This window comes from Oncorhynchus kisutch, linkage group LG4 (genome assembly GCF_002021735.2).
Source record: "Oncorhynchus kisutch isolate 150728-3 linkage group LG4, Okis_V2, whole genome shotgun sequence".
In the NCBI taxonomy this organism is placed as follows: domain Eukaryota; kingdom Metazoa; phylum Chordata; class Actinopteri; order Salmoniformes; family Salmonidae; genus Oncorhynchus; species Oncorhynchus kisutch.
In genome coordinates this window covers 28,162,431-28,183,530 of record NC_034177.2, presented here as the reverse complement: position 1 = coordinate 28,183,530, position 21,100 = coordinate 28,162,431, and the positions used below count along the sequence as shown (strand labels likewise).

General features: G+C 40.0%; 2 protein-coding genes across 2 annotated transcripts; both read right to left on the bottom strand.

The window, feature by feature from the left end:
• Positions 1-1,044: 1,044 nt before the first annotated feature.
• Positions 1,045-17,930, bottom strand: LOC109889342 (aminopeptidase N-like). Its single transcript, XM_020480704.2, has 21 exons — positions 16,735-17,930; positions 16,571-16,612; positions 15,134-15,276; positions 13,509-13,651; positions 13,105-13,231; positions 12,420-12,574; positions 10,599-10,712; positions 10,332-10,475; positions 10,127-10,192; positions 9,900-9,965; positions 9,613-9,761; positions 8,585-8,664; positions 8,174-8,307; positions 4,303-4,358; positions 3,961-4,108; positions 3,750-3,838; positions 3,550-3,660; positions 3,119-3,286; positions 2,882-3,022; positions 2,237-2,318; positions 1,045-2,041 (listed from the first exon to the last, which is right to left on the bottom strand). Exons 1-21 carry the CDS (start codon positions 17,325-17,327, stop codon positions 1,874-1,876), a joined length of 2,919 nt encoding a protein of 972 aa, XP_020336293.1. The 5' UTR covers positions 17,328-17,930; the 3' UTR covers positions 1,045-1,873.
• Positions 17,931-18,052: 122 nt separating this feature from the next.
• On the bottom strand, positions 18,053-20,854 carry si:dkey-12e7.1 (F-box protein). The gene is made up of 2 exons (XM_020480705.2): positions 20,653-20,854; positions 18,053-20,260 (listed from the first exon to the last, which is right to left on the bottom strand). Exon 2 carries the CDS (start codon positions 20,180-20,182, stop codon positions 19,049-19,051), a length of 1,134 nt encoding a protein of 377 aa, XP_020336294.1. The 5' UTR covers positions 20,183-20,260; positions 20,653-20,854; the 3' UTR covers positions 18,053-19,048.
• Positions 20,855-21,100: the final 246 nt, after the last annotated feature.

Below are 21,100 nucleotides of genomic sequence, written 5' to 3'. Positions count from 1 at the left end.
GGAAGACACACAAGACCACTGATAATCTCCCTCGATCTGGGGCTCCACGCAAGATCTCACACGTGGGGTCAAAATGATCACAAAAACGGTGAGCAAAAATCCCAGAACCACACGGGGGGACCTAGTGAATGACCTGCAGAGAGCTGGGACCAAAGTAACAAAGCCTACCATCAGTAACACACTACGCCGCCAGGGACTCAAATCCTGCAGTGCCAGACATGTACAGGCTTAAGCAGGGGGACATGTCCAGGCCCGTCTGAAGTTTGCTAGAGAGCATTTGGATGATCCAGAAGAAGATTGGGAGAATGTCTTATGGTCAGATGAAACCAAAATATAACTTTTTGGTAAAAACTCAACTCGTCATGTTTGGAGGACAAAGAATGCTGAGTTGCATCCAAAGAACACCATACCGACTGTGACGCATGGGGGAGGAAACATCATACTTTGGGGCTGTTTTTCTGCAAAGGGACCAGGACGTCTGATCCGTGTAAAGGAAAGAATGAATGGGGCCATGTATCATGAGATTTTGAGAGAAAACCTCCTTCCATCAGCAAGGGCATTGAAGATGAAACGTGACTGGGTCTTTTAGCATGACAATGATCCCAAACACACCGCCCGGGCAACGAAGGAGTGGCTTCGTAAGAAGCATTTCAAGGTCTTGTGGCCTAGCCAGTCTCCAGATCTCAACCCCATAGAAAATCTTTGGAGGGAGTTGAAAGTCCGTGTTGAGCAGCAACAGCCCCAAAACGTCACTGCTCTAGAGGAGATCTGCATGGAGGAATGGGCAAAATACCAGCAACAGTGTGTGAAAACCGTCAACTGTCATTGCCAACAAAGGGTATATAACAAAGTATTGAGATAAACTTTTGTTATTGACCAAATACTTATTTTCCACCATAATTTGCAAATAAATTCATACAAAATCCTACAATGTGATTTTCTGGATTTTTTTCTCTCATTTTGTCTGTCATAGTTGAAGTGTACCTATGATGAAAATTACAGGGCTCTCATCTTTTTAAGTGGGAGAACTTGCACAATTGGTGGCTGACTAAATACTTTTTTGCCCCACTGTAGATCTAGGCTACAGTAGAATAAGTCAACTATTGTAGGTGATTTGAAATCATGCGTTCTCCAAAATAGATCAAAAACACAATAGCCCTTCTCAATCTAGTCCTTTTACCAATCTAACTTCAATCAATTAGTTACATTTAAAAAAAAAATATTTGTTTAAATAAATGTATGCACTCACTACTACTGTAAGTTGCTCTGGATAAGAGTGTCTGCTAAATGACTAAAATGTAAATAAAAATATGCTTTGACACAATACATATTTTTACAAATACATACAGTTAGACATTTTATTGCTATAGTTTTGTGTAGTTTGATAGTCATTTAACAAAATAATGGTAGTTGTCAACCTGAGAAAGCGCTTTCTTTGGGTGTGACTGTCACTGTAAACAATATTGTGTCAAACAAGAAATGGTGGAATGTTACTTGTTTAAATAAAATTGATTAGAATTTCTCCTCTTTTTGAATTACAAATGACAAAAACATTGAAATATATATTTATTTTAGGATTATATTGCATGTTGATTGTATAAAACCTGTTTTCAGATCTAACTGGAATGAAATCAAGGAGGTATTTATTAGTTGGAGTCTGTTGCAAAACATTATGCAACGGAAACCATTGCTGTTTCTAAAGGACAAATTCAGGTAGGTCCCTCCACGTTTGATTACGTTTGCTTCTTAGAGTAAACAGTAAACTGTTTCCGTTGCCAAATCTGACTAATTAATACACCCCAAGACTCAAGTCAAATACAGGGTGTGTTCAAAATCATGGCACTCTGGTCCATCTGTTTCTCATCCTATCAGCTCAGTTCAGCTGCTCTCGCCTTGACTCATTTTTAAACCACTCCAAAACAGTCTGCTTGTTTTCCTTCACCCATTTAATGTTGGCCTCAGTTCTCTCAGTGGCTTGCTCTAGGGCCCTGATTGCCAAATGCAGTTCTTCTACATCATGGTCGGTCAGGAACTGCCACAGCTGCACAATAACAATCAGGGAAAAGTTTGAATTAGGGCGGAAACCAGTAATTACTCAAAACTCAACTCCCACCAGCTGAACCTAGTCTCTCATCCCCAGACATTAAAAATCAATCACTGCATTCAAGGCAGAGGAGAGGTTTGTGACTCAGATAGAGTTGTGGGCCTTGCCTGTTACCAATAGGGAAACGCTCACCTCTTCAAGCTCAAAGTTAGTGGAAAATCTCTGCGTCACTCCATCAATCAGGTTGCCAAGTGACATGATCCCTTCTTCGTACCTGAGGAGGAGAGTGGAGGAGAGGGGTGAAATGAGCATGTTTGCTCAGCAAGCAGTTTGATAGAAGCCAATTTAGATGACTGCCTGGCAACTCAGTGGCCTTGTGGTTAGTGTCCGCCCTGAGATTGGAAGGTTGAGTTCAATCCCTGCCAGAGTCATACCAAAGACTGTAAAAATGGGACCTGATGCGTCTCTGCTTGGCACTCTGCGATAGACTAGCATCCTGTCCTGGGGGTGTACATTAAGCTGCCTCAAGCTACAGAAACAGGAAATGGGGTCCTGCCCACTTACTGGCAACTCCAAACAAATAAATTAGAGGTGATTTCCTCTGATTGGCCAAGGAGACCTTTGTACCTGACTTGTTTGACGGGTCTACACCTTTCTTATTGGTATATTGCTTGAGGTTTATTTAGGTGATTTGTACACTTTATGAAACACCATACAAAATAATTGCTAATAAGTTATGGTTCCATTATTTCAGTTGGAAAGGAACTTGGTCCTCTGGCTTGTTTGTCTTAACATTAGGCCTTGCTATATACAGTACTTAACAACAGAAAAACATACTCCAAGCTGATGTAGTTCCAGTTTGCGCGTACAAAATTCCAGGCTATTGCTTGTCCTGCCACATTCCTGGCTATGTAGCTGATGGTAGAAACGGCATCCATTTTTCTTATCTTGTCAGGGTTCAAAGTGTACTCAAGGTATCTGCAAGATGAGAAGGAAATGCCAAATAAATGGTCTTTGCACAGCAACTAAATTTTATATCCCGAAAAGGGTGGTACGGACAGAAATCAATCTAACCTGTTCAGGAGCCAGATCTTCCTTGTGCATGAGAGGGCATATCTTAGTTTGTCTTTCTCTGTGGCTGTGGTGGCATTCTCAAACTTGCCCCAAGCAAATTCCCATTCCTTCTCTCCCCCAGCAGCTATAGCTTGGCAGTAGATGGTGGCCTTCAGGTTAGGGTGTATACTGTGGCAGTGAGGACAATCAAAGAGAGAAACAGAATCTGGTCATTACAGTTAAAAGGATCAATACACTCAATACTGTATATCCAAAATTGCATATAACATTTTGGCATTAGGTTATTGAATTAATCTCATGCATATTTCAGGTTATGTGTTATGTTTTATGAATGATATGACCACCCCATTCAACTGTGAAATGCAGTAATAAGTACAGCAGGAATTAGCATGCATCTGGCCGTGTTGGCTTGATGAAACCTAATTCCATACCGATTGCTGGTTTTGTTTGTCATCCAGTTGTCAAAGAGCATTTTTGCCATTTCTTGGCATTCTGGAATGTCATTGCTGCATGCGACTGAAATGGCATTAATCTGGTTGTACCTGGGAACGAATAATGACATGTTAATAATATGCTTAAAGTGAGGATGTGTTCAGAGGGTTGCAATATCCAACGAAAATATGTTTCTCACTGTGCAGAATGCTTCTCTGGGACCGTAGAAAACATGGTGAAATTTTCAAAATGTTGATAAAGGCCACCAACTTGCTTTCTTAAGTATGCCTGGAAATAACATAGGAAAAAATACTGTATTACACTCGTAAATGACAAATATATTTGTAGGAATAGAGTTTGCTATGATAAAAGGGCACTTTAATGTACAGTATCTTGATTTGATGACTGACCTGCATTGGACCATAGACCTCGGAGCGATCAAACATGAGAATGAAATAGTCCAGGTTTCTCAGTGCTGATTCCCATGGTATGTACTCTGTGTCATTCCAGAGGTACTTGGTAGTTCTCAAAGCCAGTGTCACATTGATATGTTTGGCCCTTGATAAATAAATAAAATACATAATATAAGAAGACCGTAGCAATCCAAAGAGGATATTAATGACACCAAGAAAGTATGATTTCCGTAAGGTCTCAAGCCATGAAAATTCAATCATTGTGATGTGTAAAAAATGTTTATCAGAGTATACATTTTGAAGGAAGTCCATGAATGTATTAGTCTTAGATGAGATTACCTTGCCAAGTTGAATGCATCATCAATAAGCTGCCCCCGGTTGATGATTGGAATTTCCTGAGAATAAATCAAATGAGTTCTAATTATTAAAGTCCTACTCCAGTCTCTTTTTCACCTCATTGAACACCTGATTTACTTAACAAAAGGCACATCTCAATAGGTGGTCCAGGTACGACATGGCAAAAAGAGGGGCCTTTCCTTTTCCCCCCTCTAGTACTCCTCTATTGTTCCCGTAAGGAAGATGGGCCTTTCCTTTTCCCCCCTCTAGTACTCCTCTATTGTTCCCGTAAGGAAGAGGGGCCTTTCCTTTTCCCCCCTCTAGTACTCCTCTATTGTTCCCGTAAGGAAGAGGGGCCTTTCCTTTTCCCCCCTCTAGTACTCCTCTATTGTTCCCGTAAGGAAGAGGGGCCTTTCCTTTTCCCCCCTCTAGTACTCCTCTATTGTTCCCGTAAGGAAGAGGGGCCTTTCCTTTTCCCCCCTCTAGTACTCCACTATTGTTCCCGTAAGGAAGAGGGGCCTTTCCTTTCCCCCCCTCTAGTACTCCTCTATTGTTCCCAAAAGGAAGAGGGGCCTTTCCTTTTCCCCCCTCTAGTACTCCTCTATTGTTCCCGTAAGGAAGAGGGGCCTTTCCTTTTCCCCCCTCTAGTACTCCTCTATTGTTCCCAAAAGGAAGAGGGGCCTTTCCTTTTCCCCCCTCTAGTACTCCTCTATTGTTCCCAAAAGGAAGAGGGGCCTTTCCTTTCCCCCCTCTAGTACTCCTCTATTGTTCCCAAAAGGAAGAGGTAGGCCGATGACGTCACATCAGACCATCATGTCCTACTCCTTGAAGTTTACAGTTGTGTTTGAAAAATATTACTTTACTCAAAACATATATTTTGTCGTGCGTGTACTGTATATTACTGTATTTATACTTGTTTTATTGTTTTTCAACCCGAAAAGTTCAAAGCTGGAGAGCGTCTTTAAAGCAAACTGCACAAGTGAGCTAGCATATTGTCTTATTTGACTTTTTAAGTGCCATGCTCCATGGTCTGTGGTCTGTGGTGAGGGGTTCGAATTATCTGATGCATGCCAGGTGTCTAGCATTCTTCATTGTACTCACCACTGTCCCTCCTACCCAAGCAAACAGAGGTAAATGACTATCGCCATGTAGCACTCATTTCTGTCTTCATGAAGTGCTTTGAGAGGCTGGTCAGGGACCACATCAGCTTGACCTTACCGAACACCCTAGACCCATAATACTTTGCATACCGACCCAACAGATCCAGGGATGACGCAATCGCCATTGCTCTGCACACTGCCCTATCCCACCAGGACAAGAGGATTACCTATGCGAGAATGCTCAGCTTTCAACAACATATTCCCCTCCAAACTCGTCACTTAGCTCAAGGTGCTGGGTATGAACACCTCCCTCTGCAACTGAATGCTGGACTTCCTGACAGGCAGCCCCCAGGTGTTGAGGGTAGGCAACAACACCTCCGCCACACTGACTCTTAACACAAGGGTCCCCCGGGGTTTGCTCAGCCCTCTCCTGTACTCCCTGTACACCCATGACTGCATGGCCACGCATGACTCCAACACCATCATTAAGTTTTCCGACGACACGACAGTGGTGGGCCTGATCGCCAGCGGCGACGAGAAGGTTCGAGCCCTGTCAAAGTGATGCCAGGAAAACAGACTTTCCCTCAACATCAGCAAATCGAAGGAGCGGATTGTGGATTACAGGAATGAGGAGAGAGACAACATCCCTATTGACATTGACGGGACTGCAGTGTAGAAGGTCAAAAGCTTCCATTTCATTGGTGTGCACATCACAGAGGACCTGACATGGTCCAACACAGAGGTGAAAAAGTTGCAACAGTGCCTCTTCAACCTCAGGCGACTGAAGAAATTCAGCATGGGCCCTCAGATCGTCAATAAGTTCTACAACTGCACCATCAAGAGAATCTTGACCGACTGCATCACCGCCTGGTATGGCAACTGCACAGCCCTCAACCACAAGGCTCTACAGAGGGTGGTGCGGACAGGCCAATACATCACTGAGGGCAAACTCCCTGCCCTCTAGGACATCTACACAAGGTTGTGTTTGAGGAAGGCCCGGGAAATCGTCAAGGACTCCAGTCACCCGAGCCAGGGACTGCTCACTCTGTTACCATCTGGCAAGCAATATCGGAGCATTGGGTCTCGGACCAACAGGCTTTGAGACAGCTTCTACCACCAGGCCATCAGACTGCTGAACAGCTAACCCTAGCTGTCTCCTGCACAGACCTGAGCCTTAGTGACCATTTGCACCGACTCTCCACACACACACACACACACACACACACACAACCATCCATAAACAGACAAACACTAGCAACACGCAGTCAATGCCGCTGTTCTATCATATACTATTTATTCAACTGCGTGACCAAGACACAACCCACTTTATATCTGTAAATATAATTGCAGTGTAGATATTGGGAGAGGGGGGGTAGGGGGTGAACAATAAACAGGGGGTTCCGGGGGTAGTCCTCCCCCAGAATGTTGTTGTTGTTGACATTTTAAAATGCATTTCCTGCAATTCTACACAGTTTGACTTGACTTACTGTGCCTCTCAGGGGGCATTTTGAGGGGTATAAGGAGGGGTATTTTGAAAACAATATAAGTGGAAGGCCCCACAACCTCAAATTACAACCTCAAAGATTTTTTTCTTGAAAACTTCCAGAATTTCAACACATTTTGCCATGGGGCAGATAGTAGCATTATAAAACTGCCGATTGTTCTCTACACATTTTGTCATGAGGCTGAGATAAAATGTTGCAGTTTTAAAGCCATGGAGTTAAGTAATTGTCCAGTGAAAACTAAAAAAAATGCTTGCCATTTCCTCATAGAGGATGATGTCACCCTCCTGAGGAGGATGAGCTGGCTTATCAGTGGTCTACTTGCATTAATATTTTTTAGGACAGGTATTGCCCGCACCGTTCTGTTGTTGGGGTACGCCCACACCATTCCAACACAGAAAATCGGCATTTTAACATACTTAATGATTTCTTGGAAGGAAAACAATTTCACTCATATTGTAATTAATTATAGGTCATACTTCATAGAAATCTGGAAACACTGGGCAGCTATTTTAAAGCTAATTTCCTGCAATTCTACACATGTTGCCATTGCTCATGACGTATTCAAATGCTACAAAAAACTGATTGGGGGGGGAAGAATCGACCTGTTCTGAATATTGTGGGGGGGGGGGGGGGGGAGATTAAGCGAGATTTGGTCCCCCCCCCTTCAGCTTTGAAGCAGATTTCCTGCAATTCTACACATTTTGCCATGATTATGCCATGTTAATGATATCTGAGTGAGAGTGACTAACAAAATCAATGGAGGCCCCCTGGAGGTCAGGGCCCCTGGGCACGTGCCCTGCGTGACCGGTCAATATTCGGCCATGATTACTTCTAGTTCAAATAGCTGGTTAGACTAATTTACCAATTAAAAAAAAAAATGCTGTTGCACAATCTACTATTCAACAGTAAATTGATACCCCAACTGAGGAGGGGGGGGGGGCTGTACTGCCATTTTGAGGGAGCTAGCACACAAGGCATTTTCCTGCACCTTTTAAACCTGCTGTAAACTTAACATGACAAGTACATTTGATTTGAAGAATGTACTCACAAAAACCTTGACCAGCACATTCTCTCCAAATATTTCTTACCATAACAAAACATTACCTAGTCTTCTTAGAATATGCTACATTGTTTATTTTGGATCAACAGGCTGCTTTGATAAAGCACAGGCACAGTTTTCTAGGCACTTGCCATATATAATGTTCTCTGTTTCGTGTCTGACTTGGACTGTATGGACAACACTGTTCCACACAAATGAGGAAGACTTACGTGAATATTAATTTCCAGCTGAGAGAGCAGTCTATCCCAATTCACTGGATCATAGTTGACTCTGAAATATCCCATACAGTTTATGTTGGCAAGCACCCACTTGCCATCTTCAGACAGGAAATCTGGCATCAGCACTGTTTAGCAAATTCAGAACATGAGAGTTACAATGTGCCTTAATTAGGTTTTATTGACCGAATTAATGACTAGCACCATTTAATTAGTTGGGTTTGCTATTATCATACATTATACAGTATATTTGCCATGTTCAGTCTATCTATAATGGGGAATTACTGTACATAATATAGCTCATCAGATCATCTCTCTCAATTAGCCTGGGGACGAGGTTACTCAAGGTGATACTAAGACAAATATTAACAATTGTACATGTATATTCAATTAAATACTCCTTACCTTGACCTTTTTTATCCAGTGTAGCTATTTTTATTGGTTCACCTTCCTTCATCACTCTGATTGGAACATGCCATTCAAAACTAATGAAAGAGAACAAGTTTTAAAAATATATATGGGCATAATATTATGATCTACAGCTATATTCACATATGCTAATAAAATACTTAATTGTTGGCCTAATTCCTTACAATGTAATCCAATTAAAACTGGAATAATATACTATGTCAAGTCCGTGCCATTTTGTATGTATTGGAAATGGTTATGACATATGTTACAACTAACAATTTTAGCAACAATGTTTAGGTGAGTAAGCAACATAAGCAGTTATGTCAACATATGTCATCACTGTTTCTGATGTTTGAAAAATGACATCCTATGACATTCACTATGTCATATTCATGATAATAGTATGATGCTGTTATGGTTTATATTTCAATTAAAGTGTTACTCTAAAACTGTTGAGTGGAAATGTCTGTCAGAGTACTATAACAACAATCCATTACTATAGCAACAATCCATTACTATAGCAACAATCCAGTACTATAACAACAATCCATTACTATAGCAACAATCCATTACTATAACAACAATCCATTACTATAGCAACAATCCATTACTATAGCAACAATCCAGTACTATAGCAACAATCCAGTACTATAGCAACAATCCAGTACTATAGCAACAATCCATTACTATAACAACAATCCATTACTATAACAACAATCCATTACTATAACAACAATCCATTACTATAACAACAATCCAGTACTATAGCAACAATCCAGTACTATAGCAACAATCCAGTACTATAACAACAATCCATTACTATAGCAACAATCCATTACTATAACAACAATCCAGTACTATAACAACAATCCATTACTATAGCAACAATCCATTACTATAGCAACAATCCAAAGTCAGCCATATGGGCATCTAATTCTACATGGAGGGGACAATCAGTGGTTCAGGAAACCTGTTATATTTGTTTTCTCACTCTGTGATGTTAGACAAAGTGCAGGACTTACTCGTAGTCAGATGTTTGATTTTGGAGGAAATGTTGTTGAGAAACTGCCCCATTGGTGGTGTTGATGGTGATGACTGGGTAACCCATTTGCTTTGTCCAAGTGTCCATGACTTCAGCAACTTTAATGTGGCTGCTGTCCTCGTCCACCGCCTACAACGTTTTTGTCATTAGCATTTTATACAGTGTATTCATGCCCCTAAAGCATTCTATAAGTTTTACATGCTTGAAAGAACATAATTACATATAGTAGTTTTGTGTTGATATGCCTTCGCAAAACTCAGCTTTTACCTCTTGTAAATATTCCCACAGGTCTTTGTGTACAGTATTACTGTACTGGAAAGCCTGAAGATATTTCTGAAACATTGAAACAATAGTATTTACACACACTTACACAAAAAGTTCCCATTAGTTTTGATACATCCATGTGGAAAATTGCAAATATACAACATAGATGTTCCACACACTGACAATAAGCCATCCTACACATTAATGGACAAAACCATATGTGTGCGTACTCTCAGTCCATTCAGAAAGACCCTCTCGTCCAGATAATCTGCCAGCATTCTCAGCACAGCTGCCCCCTGAAGAGTGAAGATATGGTAATATTCATGCATTACATCAACTCATTCTATCACTATATAGAAAATTCCTGTACAATGTTAAAAATAAACATTTTTGATATCATCTCTCTTCCCCCATGGGGCTCTGTGACAACCAGACCTTGCTGTAGGTGATGGAATCAAAAAGCTGAGTGATGTCACTAGATGTTTGAACATCATCCTCTTTAGAGCTTAGAGGATGGGAGGAGGCCAATGAATCCACTTGAAATACAGTCTGGATGTCATTTAGAACAATCAGATCTTTCTGGAAAAAACAAAACAATCAGAGACCAAATGAAAAGAAGCCTATTAGAAGTATTACAATTTGCGATCTGATGCAACAGATGCAGAAAAAAATACAGTTATTAATAAGTTATTAGGGACATACTATGTTCCATGTTGGCTCAATATGATCCACTCCCATATAGGATATATATGTTGCAAATCCCTCATTCAGCCACAGGTCATTCCACCATTTCATTGTCACCAGGTTTCCAAACCACTGAAAACAACACATTTAGGTGCTGTTACAGTGAATGCCACAACAATGCAAGATCATGTTTTTAATTAATTGTAGTTCACTTTACATTAATACATACACTACCGGTCAAAAGTTTTAGAACACCTACTCATTCAAGTGTTCTTCTATATGTTGACTATTTTCTACATTGTAGAATAATAGTGAAGACATCAAAACTATGGAATCATGTAGTATTTTAGATTTTACATTCTTCAAAGAAGCCACGCTTTGCCTTGATGATAGCTTTGCACAAGCTTGGCACAAGCTTGGCATTCTCTCAACCAGCTTTACCTGGAATTCTTTTCCAACAGTCTTGAAGGAGTTCCCACATATGCTGAGCTTTTCCTTCACTCTGCAGTCCGACTCATCCCAAACCATCTCAATTTGGTTGAGGTCGAGGGATTGTGGAGGCCAAGTCATCTGATCGTGCTTCTACACCTGCATTGCTTGCTGTGTGGGGTTTTAGGATGGGTTTCTGTATAGCACTTTGTGACATCGGCTGATTTAAAAAAGGGCTTTATAAATACTATTGCTTGATTGATTGATTGATGCAGCACTCCATCACTCTCCTTCTTGGTAAAATAGCCCTTACACAGCCTGGAGGTGTGTTGGGTCATGGTCCTGTTGAAAAACAAATGATACTAATCCCAAATCAGATGGGATGGTGTATCGCTGCAGAATTCTGTGGTAGCCATTCTGGTTAAGTGTGGCTTGAATTCTAAATAGATCTCAGACAGCATCACCAGCAAAGCACCCCCACACCATAACACCTCCTCCTCCATGCTTTACGGTGGGAAATATACATGCAGAGATCATCCATTCACCCACATCACGTCTCACAAAGACACGGCGGTTGGAAGCTAAATTCTCAAATTTGGACTCATCAGATCAAATGACAGATTTCCACTGGTCTAATGTCCATTGCTCGTGTTTCATGGCCCAAGCAAGTCTCTTCTCCTTTATTGGTGTCCTTAAGAAGTGGTTTCTTTGCAGCAATTCGACCATGAAAGCCTGATTCACACAGTCTCCTCCTGAACAGTTGATGTTGAGATGTGTCTTTTACTTGAACTCTGAAGCATTTATTTAGGCTGCAATTTCTGAGGCTGGTAACTCTAATGAACTTATCCTCTTATGGATTTTGAGACTGTACATGAAGACATTTCCGTATTGACTGACCTTCATGTCTTAAAGTAATGATGGACTGTCGTTTCTCTTTGCGTATTTGAGCCGTTCTTGCCATTATATGGACTTGTTTTTTTACCAAATAGGGCTTTCTTCTGTATACCCCCCCTTCCTTGTCACAACACACCTGATTGGCTCAAACGCATGAAGAAGGAAAGAAATTCCACAAATTAACTTTTAAGAAGGCACACCTGTTAATTGAAATCCATTCCAGGTGATTACCTCATGAAGCTGGTTGAAAGAATGCCAAAAGTGTGCAAAGCTGTCATCAAGGCAAAGGGAGGCTACTTTGAAGAATCTCAAATATAACATATATTTAGATTTGTTTAAAACTTTTTTGGTTACGACATGATTTCATGTGTTATTTCATAGTGTTGATGTATTCACTATTATTACACAATGTCGAAAGAAAAAAGTAAAGAAAAACCCTTGAATGAGTAGGTGTTCTAAAACTTTTGACTGGTAGCGTATATTACATTTAGAAATAGTATTTTTGAGTTTTCGTACCTGATGGGCAAGCTCATGTGCAATAACTGTGGCAATCCACTCTTTGTTTGATGTGGAGGACACCCCTTCCTCATATAGCAGAGCTGTCTCACGATATGTAACCAAGCCCCAATTCTCCATGGCACCTGCACTGAAGTCTGGTAGAGCAATTTGATCTAAAGTAGACATAAAATAGGCAGCGATGGAAAAAGTACCCTATCGTCATACTTGAATAAAAGTTAAGATAACTTAATAGAACATGACTCAAGTAGAGGTTGAAAGTCACCCAGTAAAATTCTACCTGATTAAAAGTCTAAAAGTATTTGATTTTAAATATACTTAAATATCAAATGTCATTTAAAAAATATACTTAAGTATCAAAAGTTTTTAAAAATCCCTTTATTAAGCAAATCAGACAGCACCATTTGATTTTTTAAATTTATTTACTAAGCACTCAAAATGTAAAAGTAGTACTTTAAAGTATTTTTACTTAAGTACTTTACACCACTGAAAATAGGTTATTTTAATTGAATTTCACAACATAACCAGTATTCTTCTTACATTGTTTTAGACAGGTTATGTATGGAGTAAAGAATTAAATTGATTAGATGGATTTTATGACAATTCATCTTTGTTGAACACTTGCAATGTTATGATTTACCCATGCTTATTTTACATTGTTATGATGCAATCATGCCATACATACCTAGCTTGCTCAAAGGATAATTCATTTTGAATACTCCAGGACTCTCATAGAACGCCAGTATATTTCCAGTGATACTTGCAGCATACTTTGCCTGTCCAGCTTTTATGGCCTCCGGTCGAGCATATGTCTTTACAAACCGAACAGAAAATAAAAATGTGAGTTTTAGTATCATATCAATATGATTTGGTGAGTAAAAACATCTCTACCATGAAAATTAGCAGTGTAGTCTAAACTGAATACATTTAAATAGTATAGCGGTTTGGATGGAATCTAGAGAGAATTTGTCATTTACAACAGTATTAACTTTCTTTGATATTGCTAGTAAAATTACAAACCTTTTCACAAGTAATTTTGTTGATATAACGCACTACTGCAGTTATGATTAAACAACTATAGCTACATACCTTAATGTCAACTCTTTCATGTGTAGATCCTATGGAATCGAAATCAGACACTGTGAAAGCTAAGAGGTAAGTTGACATTTTCTTAGTCGTTTGAAAGCGAGTGACTTCCCAGGTCTCTCCATCGATATCCTCAAGGGTTGTACCTAAAAGGGATCAAAAAAACTCACTAATTACTTCAAGACTTTGATAGTATGAAAGGAAAGAGTTGTTTTGACACTCGTCACACAATAATATCTACAGTAAATACTCAATATAAGCAAAAGAAAAGGCACAGTATATGCATGCATTAGCCTCATAATCTGTGAATTATTGTTTACAACAAGTAATGCATTTAAAATTATGAATTTAATGAGAAGTCATAAACGTATGTCTACATTCTTTAATATACAGTTTTGCATATTGTTTTCCTGACGGACGAATTTCAGAAGTATTGGGAAAGTGAATTTTTTGTTGTTGTTTTGGCTCTGTACTCCAGCACTTTGGATTTGAAGTGATACAATGACTATGAGATTAAAGTGCAGACTGTCAGCTTTCATTTGAGAGCATTTTCTTCCATCAGGTGAACCGTTTAGAAATTACAGCACTTTTTGTACATTGTCCTCCCCTTTTTAGGGGACCAAAAGTACACAAATTCACTTGTGTATTAAAGCAGTCAAAGTTCAGTATTTAGTCCTATATTCATAGCACGCAATGACTACACCAAGCTTGAGACTCTACATATGTGATGGATACATTTGCTGTTTGTTATGGTTGTGTTTCAGATTACTTTGTGCCCAATAAAAATGAATGGTAAATAATGTATTGTGTAATTTAGGAGTGTCATTTACACTTTTATTGTACAAAATAATATATTTCTAAACACTTCTACATTAATGTGGATGCTACCTGAATGAATTGTGAATAATGATGAGTGAGAAAGTGCACAAATATCATACCCCCAAGACATGATAACCTCTAGCATTTTTGGGGGGGCGGGGGGGTATGATATTCGTGCGTCTGTAACGATCTCACTCATTATTATTCACGATTCATTCAGGAATATCCGTAAAAATGGTAGCATCCACATTAATGTAGAAGTGTTTAGAAATATATTATATTCTTATTTACAATAAAAGTGACTCCAAAATGACACAATACATTATTTACCAGTAATTACGTGCTATGAAAATGGGACCAAATACTTCACTTTTTACTACTTTAATACACATAAGTGAATTCGTCCCAATACTTTTGGTCGCCTAAAATGTGGGGACTACGTACAAAAAGTGCTGTAATTTCAGAAAATACCCTCAAATGAAAGCTGACAATCTGCACTTTAACCTCATAGTAATTTTATAATTTCATTGTATCATTACAGAGCCAAAACAACTAAATTGGCACTGTCCCAATACTTCTGGAGCTCACTGTACCTGCAGGAATTGTCCAACAGTAAAGTGGCCCCAAAAATCCTATGGGATATCCTGCAGGACTTCTTATTCCTGCAGGATATATACTGTATTATGCAGGATTTTCCCTGCAGGATTCCTTTATAACCTTTTTGTAAGGGTACATAAGAATGTGAGGCACCTTTTAGAAGGTGGCTTAACATTCCCTATTATGACAATAGTGTGAAATGTGCTTCTCACCTATGATTTTCCCATTTGCTAGTGCTGTTGTGCCAGGCCTATGGATGAGAGAGACTCTAAATGTAGCCTTCATGGCTGGCTCATCGAAACAAGGAAATACTTTCCTGGCGTCAGTTGGTTGCATTTGGCTAGTAGCGATGAATCTGTGTGGAAAGTATTTGTTGAAAAATAGGATAAATATTACAACTGGAATTGAATAACAGTGAATCAACAGCAATAAAACACAGACAATAGTTACTTGTTAGTTAATTTTGATTCAATTATCTTCTTTCAGTATTTCAAATGATCCATGCTTCCAATGTCTATGCAGCTACAGTATGAACTGTGATGGACATTTATTGCAATACAGGACTGTAATTGTAAAGCCACTGAGGAAGTAACAATTTGTCTCAAATGAGTGTCCTAATCTTTTCAAGGAATGAGAAGCAAAGCTGTTGCTGAAGTGAACAGAGGAAAAATATGCAACATTCTCCCAGGGGGTCTTTTTTAATAATAAACACTTTTAAAGTTGAACATATAAATATGAGCCAGGACTGAACAACTGCTGGGTGATTTGATATGACAAGAAATAAAGAAATATAGTCCCATTTGTAGGGACATGATGTATACATCTGTACACATGTCCGCTGAAGAAGCCACTTTGGGGTCTTTTTTTAAGAAATTGGAATTCCATCTGTAAGCAAATCATGTTTTTTGGGGGGGGAAAGAGTGCAATAGAATACAAACCATGAGGAACTTTGTATTTGATCTCTGTTCAAGCACAGTGGTCTGTAAACTAGCAGGTCACTGATTTATAGCATGGAAACGATCACATATTAATATGCGTCAAGGTGTAATGACGCGGTGGTTTCAGGTAGTTTTCACTACTACTACTAATTCATTTCAAGGAAGCACTGCATATTAAAGGAATAAGCTACTGCCTGACCTAACCTGTGAGGACTTATGAAACAGAGTCATTATCTTTCCTGCCAGACTCCTAAATGTAACCATATAACAGCCTCTAACAAGAGGTCTGACCTAATGACACAGTAGGTAGAGCAATGTGTCTGCCTTGTAATTGCAAGGTCTCTGGTTCAAGCCCTGCTCTGGCTGTCCCCCTCAATTACTACATTGTTGGCAGAGGGGCAAATTATCCCATAGTATGTCAGGCCTTCATTGGATGTGCCTCTGTTTTAGTTGAGGCATACAGAGTGTTGTGCCTCATGATGATACAGGGGAAGTACGTATCCTCCCTGTCAAGAAGTTTCAACTTTAAGGTTCAGGAGTGTGCTTACCTTATTATCAAAAGGTCACTTGTAAATTGGCAACGTAATCAGGCCTTTATCAGACAGAGAAAGCTCTATCCCAACCGGAGCACTGTTTAGGGTGGTGGTTTGTGATCAATCCAGTTATGTAATGCAATTGATGATGCAAACATCAGACTTGTACAAGTCTTACCTTTCATCAAGTTCGACGATGATCGTTTCATTCCCAAACCACCTGTAGATGGGTTTTCATACAAGTCAAATCTAATTTCCATCTCACAGCATTCCTTTCGTATAATTTTGACAACAAATCTTTGATATTTTTAGTGTCTCAGCAGTTATCAAAGAAAACCTTACCTTTCAGTGTCATCCTCTCTGCTTGGCCCTTTTTTGTATGAACTCATGTAAAAACCAGCCAGATCATCAAGGAGTTCCCCCTCAAATGCAGTAAAGAGACTGTAGTTCCCATCTTTGACTAAAACACTGTCTAGTTCAATCTCTAAGAAGTTGCTTTCATTACTATACAGTATGGTGTTATCAACTTTGATGATCTTTCCCTTGTCAAGATCTGTCACCTTTACAGCAGTCACATTCTGTTCTTTACTGTGAAGGACGATAGTTTTGGTGTTCTCCACACATCTAAAATACACAGTGGAGTTTCCAGTGAAGACGAGAGATTGATTGGTAGTGGTGTTCATCACGATGTAGAGGTGAGGCTGTAGTACGATGTCATAGCTCTCTGGAATCAGGTTTCCAGGGAGTCTCATGTTGGGTGGTGGTCCAGTTGGATACGGAGTAGTGGAATTAGGTGTTGGTGGTGCTGTAGGTTGTGTCTTGATTCTTTCATTCTCATACACAATAATCATTGTAATTATTCCACCAATAGATGAGACAGTCAACACCACTATGGCTATGGCCAGGAACTTTGAGATATACACCCCTGTGGCCATGTCCAGTCCTTCTGGAAGAGCCTCCCGCCTCCTGTTGTGTTGGTAAAGCTTGGAACTGAACTTGAAGCTGAACTGAGCTGCCTTTAATTGGCTCTATGTCTCTATCTGACCTCCCATAAACATGCAGACCGCTATGGGGATTAGCTAACCAGTTATTGCTCAGAGATTTAGCATGAACTTGCCTTTTTCAGTAATACTCTTTGCTTGCAGAGGTCGATATTCATTCAAATGAAATCAGTCAGATTGTTCTCCCACACATCTGGCATTGGTTATCCTCTCATACCATCAACCCTGGGTTAGGTGAACCTCAAACGGGAATGCTTTGAAACCCAAACATCACACGCCTCTCAATAAGTGTAGGGCACAAAAAGTGATACATACTTTATATCGCGTGAGCTCCTCTCAAACGAAAAAATGTCCTTTAAAAGCAAGAGAAAAAGCATGTTGATCCTCGCGGTTCTAAGTAATGATAGAACCAGCTGTGTGGGACAGCAGCAGGCGCTGCAGCCCTCTGAGTCCTCAAGAGTTCTTTACCCGTTTCCAATACAACCTCTGAGTGCACTGACAGGTCTGTGTCCCACCAGCACTGGATTATTATGCATTCAGGGGAAATTAGGAGCATGTGTTTGTGAGGAGGGTGTGTTCTAGGGGAGGGGATTTAGGACATAATTATTTGGAATGCCCTCCTTCACCACACATTCTTTACCTCAAAAAGAAAAATAATGAAAATGGAAGTAAAGGAACATTCTAGGATATTGGATCTGCGACAAGTGATTTTCCCCCCAACACCAACTAACATAAATAGAGCAGGAAAAACTTTACATGGATCCTTTAATGGATCCATTGTATTGTAAAATCACAGCAAATGAGTTTTATATCAACAAAACAATGACAAAAAAGGAAATGTCAGGATACAATTCAATGATTTGTTGGAATGTCATTATCTAATACCCTCCATAAATAGGCCTAACTACATTACTGGTTACAAACTAATTAATGAGAGCGCAGATTATGTTTTACCAGTTCAGTTGCAAATTACACCTATTGAGAGAAATCTTCATGGTCAAACAAAAACATTAAGGATAAGGACCTCATGGTTAAGCGAGGCACTGCAGCATCACTAATTCTATTCTTGAAGTAATACATATGCGTTTGTTTACCCTACAAACAACTGACCCCCCCAAAATACCTGACAACATGTCAAGTAAACCTGTTATTTCACACAAAGGCAATTTTCCATTGAGTGGAATAAGTTGAAATTCTGAACATTCAATGTATATTTGTTACAATTATTTTAACAGAGAACTATTGTTTCAACATCACACACAAGGAATCAATGCAAATGTTTATCGTGGAAGATCTAAAGGCTCATTATATTCCTTCACTCAAGAACAGCATATGAAATATGAAATCTGTATATACAGTATGTGTATTGTTTTTAGTTGTCAATGGTGTGAGAGAAATATTGGACCAATTAAACATTGGGATTGATTCAGCTTCTTCAGTAAACTAAGAAATAAGTTAAGAAAAACATTTAAAAATGTCTGATGGATGGTAAAATCAAATACACAATCCTTTTGTGCAATTGAATGGTGAAGGAATAAGCTAAAACGTTCCAGCCACCATTGGAATGGACCCTGATTAGCCTAACTACGCTGCATTCCTGATAAGCTGTACTGAATTCCAACAGCTTATGATTCCGTCTTGTAATAGCATTTTGTTTACCAGAGCCAACTGTCCAGGTGTTGGAGACAATAACAGGATTGCTGGAGGATAGATGACAGCTCTCTGTAACTCTGCTCTCTCCAACCAGGAAGCAGTCGCTCATTGTTAAGGGCCTGTAGCCTGGGGGTCCCCTCTCTTAGAACCTGGTACAGACAGGGCCATCTGCTCTGTATCCTAAGCCTGGTTCGACGGTCTAAAGTAATGCCGCGGACAATCTTTTTGGCCCTTAGCTCCCGTAATGCTGGCAGATTAAGACTGGAGAAGACCAGACCACGACTAGGTGATACATCCAGGAACTCTAGAGACATGGACTCCAGCGTGTAAGATATGCCAAGGTTTCGGAGTGGCACCAGGATATGCAATGTCAAGGACTTAAGGTTGGGCAGTGACTTGGTCAGGGTCTGCAAAGTGCTTGGGCTTACTCCTTTGAAGACCCAAAAGTACTTGAGTTCAAGGACCCGGAGGTGCTGGAAATGAGTAAGGAGTGACACTGATGTCTCAGACCAGTCAAAGTGCAGGCGCATCTTGGTGATCCGAGGGCAGCTGTGGGAAAGTTTTCCCAGTAAGACCTGAAAGTTAGTGACCTGGTCCATCTTAATCTTGGTAATGCTGTCGTGGTGGGAATTGGAACCAACCCGCAGGTCCAGTGGTTCCAGAAGTGTGAATGTCCAGTTCAGGTCCAGATGACTGAGATCCCTGCAGTGGACATTTTCCAGGAGGTCGGAGAGAAGCTCCCCCCATTTGTTGCACTGGTCCCCCAGGTCAAAGCTGGCTTTTAGGGTGAGCAGGCTTGCCCCACGGGATATAAGGTGGTGGGTGTAGTGCTGAACCCATGCTTTCCAACGCTCAAACTCTCGGTTGGACACCAGCAGTCCTTCCTGTCCAAGGTGGATCACCCCACGGCGAGAAAAGTCTGCCACTCTCCAAAGCTTCCCTGATCGAACAAGGCAACTCCAACTGGAGCATACAAGTGCAGAATTGCACTTGTCAACCTCACTCAGGAAGGAAAGCACATGGAGCTGGCATTCCACCGGCAGAAGATTGAAAGGAAATAAGTCATCCCCTGCTTTTGCCATTCTTCTTCTACTGACAGGGACAAGAAGCTTCTTCCTTGGGGACATGGTGTTCATTGGTGGAGGACAAAATCCCCACCAGGATAAGTCTGATTTAATTATGCCATATACATTCTGGTCCAGTTCTTCCCAAGTCTGAGAAAGATAATCAAGTGTTTGTCAGTAATCATCTTACGTTATAGTATACTATATAAAATATATTCTTAACCAAACAATTTAACCAATGCATACATGTCTGGTTACTGGTATCATATGTTAATTGCATAACACGCATATTCCACAGAATGTGTAACGACACAGAGCGTTTGCTAAATATTTGCTGGCTAGGTAGCTAACCCGTAGCAAGAGAGCTTGTAGACAGACAGACAAATGACACCAACATCGTAAATGTTGAGCTTGTCATCGATGTGGCAACGAAATAATGGAACAAATATGTTTCGTTTTTCAATCTGCTCTAAATCTAAAGTGAAATACCAACTGGTGTGTTGTGCTAGCTAGCGTTATAGTTAGTTATACATTTCACGTACCTTGTGATGATTGTATGCAACAAAAGGAAGAGAAGTAGCTATTTCCTAGCAACCGTGGTCATTTTTTCTTGTCGATAATTATGTTTAGTTACGGAGAATAAATGTCTATAAGAACAATTTATGTAAAGAAAGTATTGGTTAGCCAGCTAGCTTACAAGGTTAACAGCTGAGTTGTTGTTGGAAATGTCGTCATCAAATCGCGCGTCAAGATTCTTAAATGTTCATGGGTTTCAAGATTGAGTAAGCAATGCGCAGGCTAATGTTATTTACATTTATAGGGCATTTATAAAGCGCCAGGTACTGTGATGTTTTTTGTCCACAACAATTAAGTTAGCTAATACAACAGTTATTAAACTACATGCAGTCCTTGGTTTATCTAACAAACTGCCGTAAAATCAAGCAATGTATATGTGTATATGTCCAGACAAGCCCCCCCTCCCAATCTTCG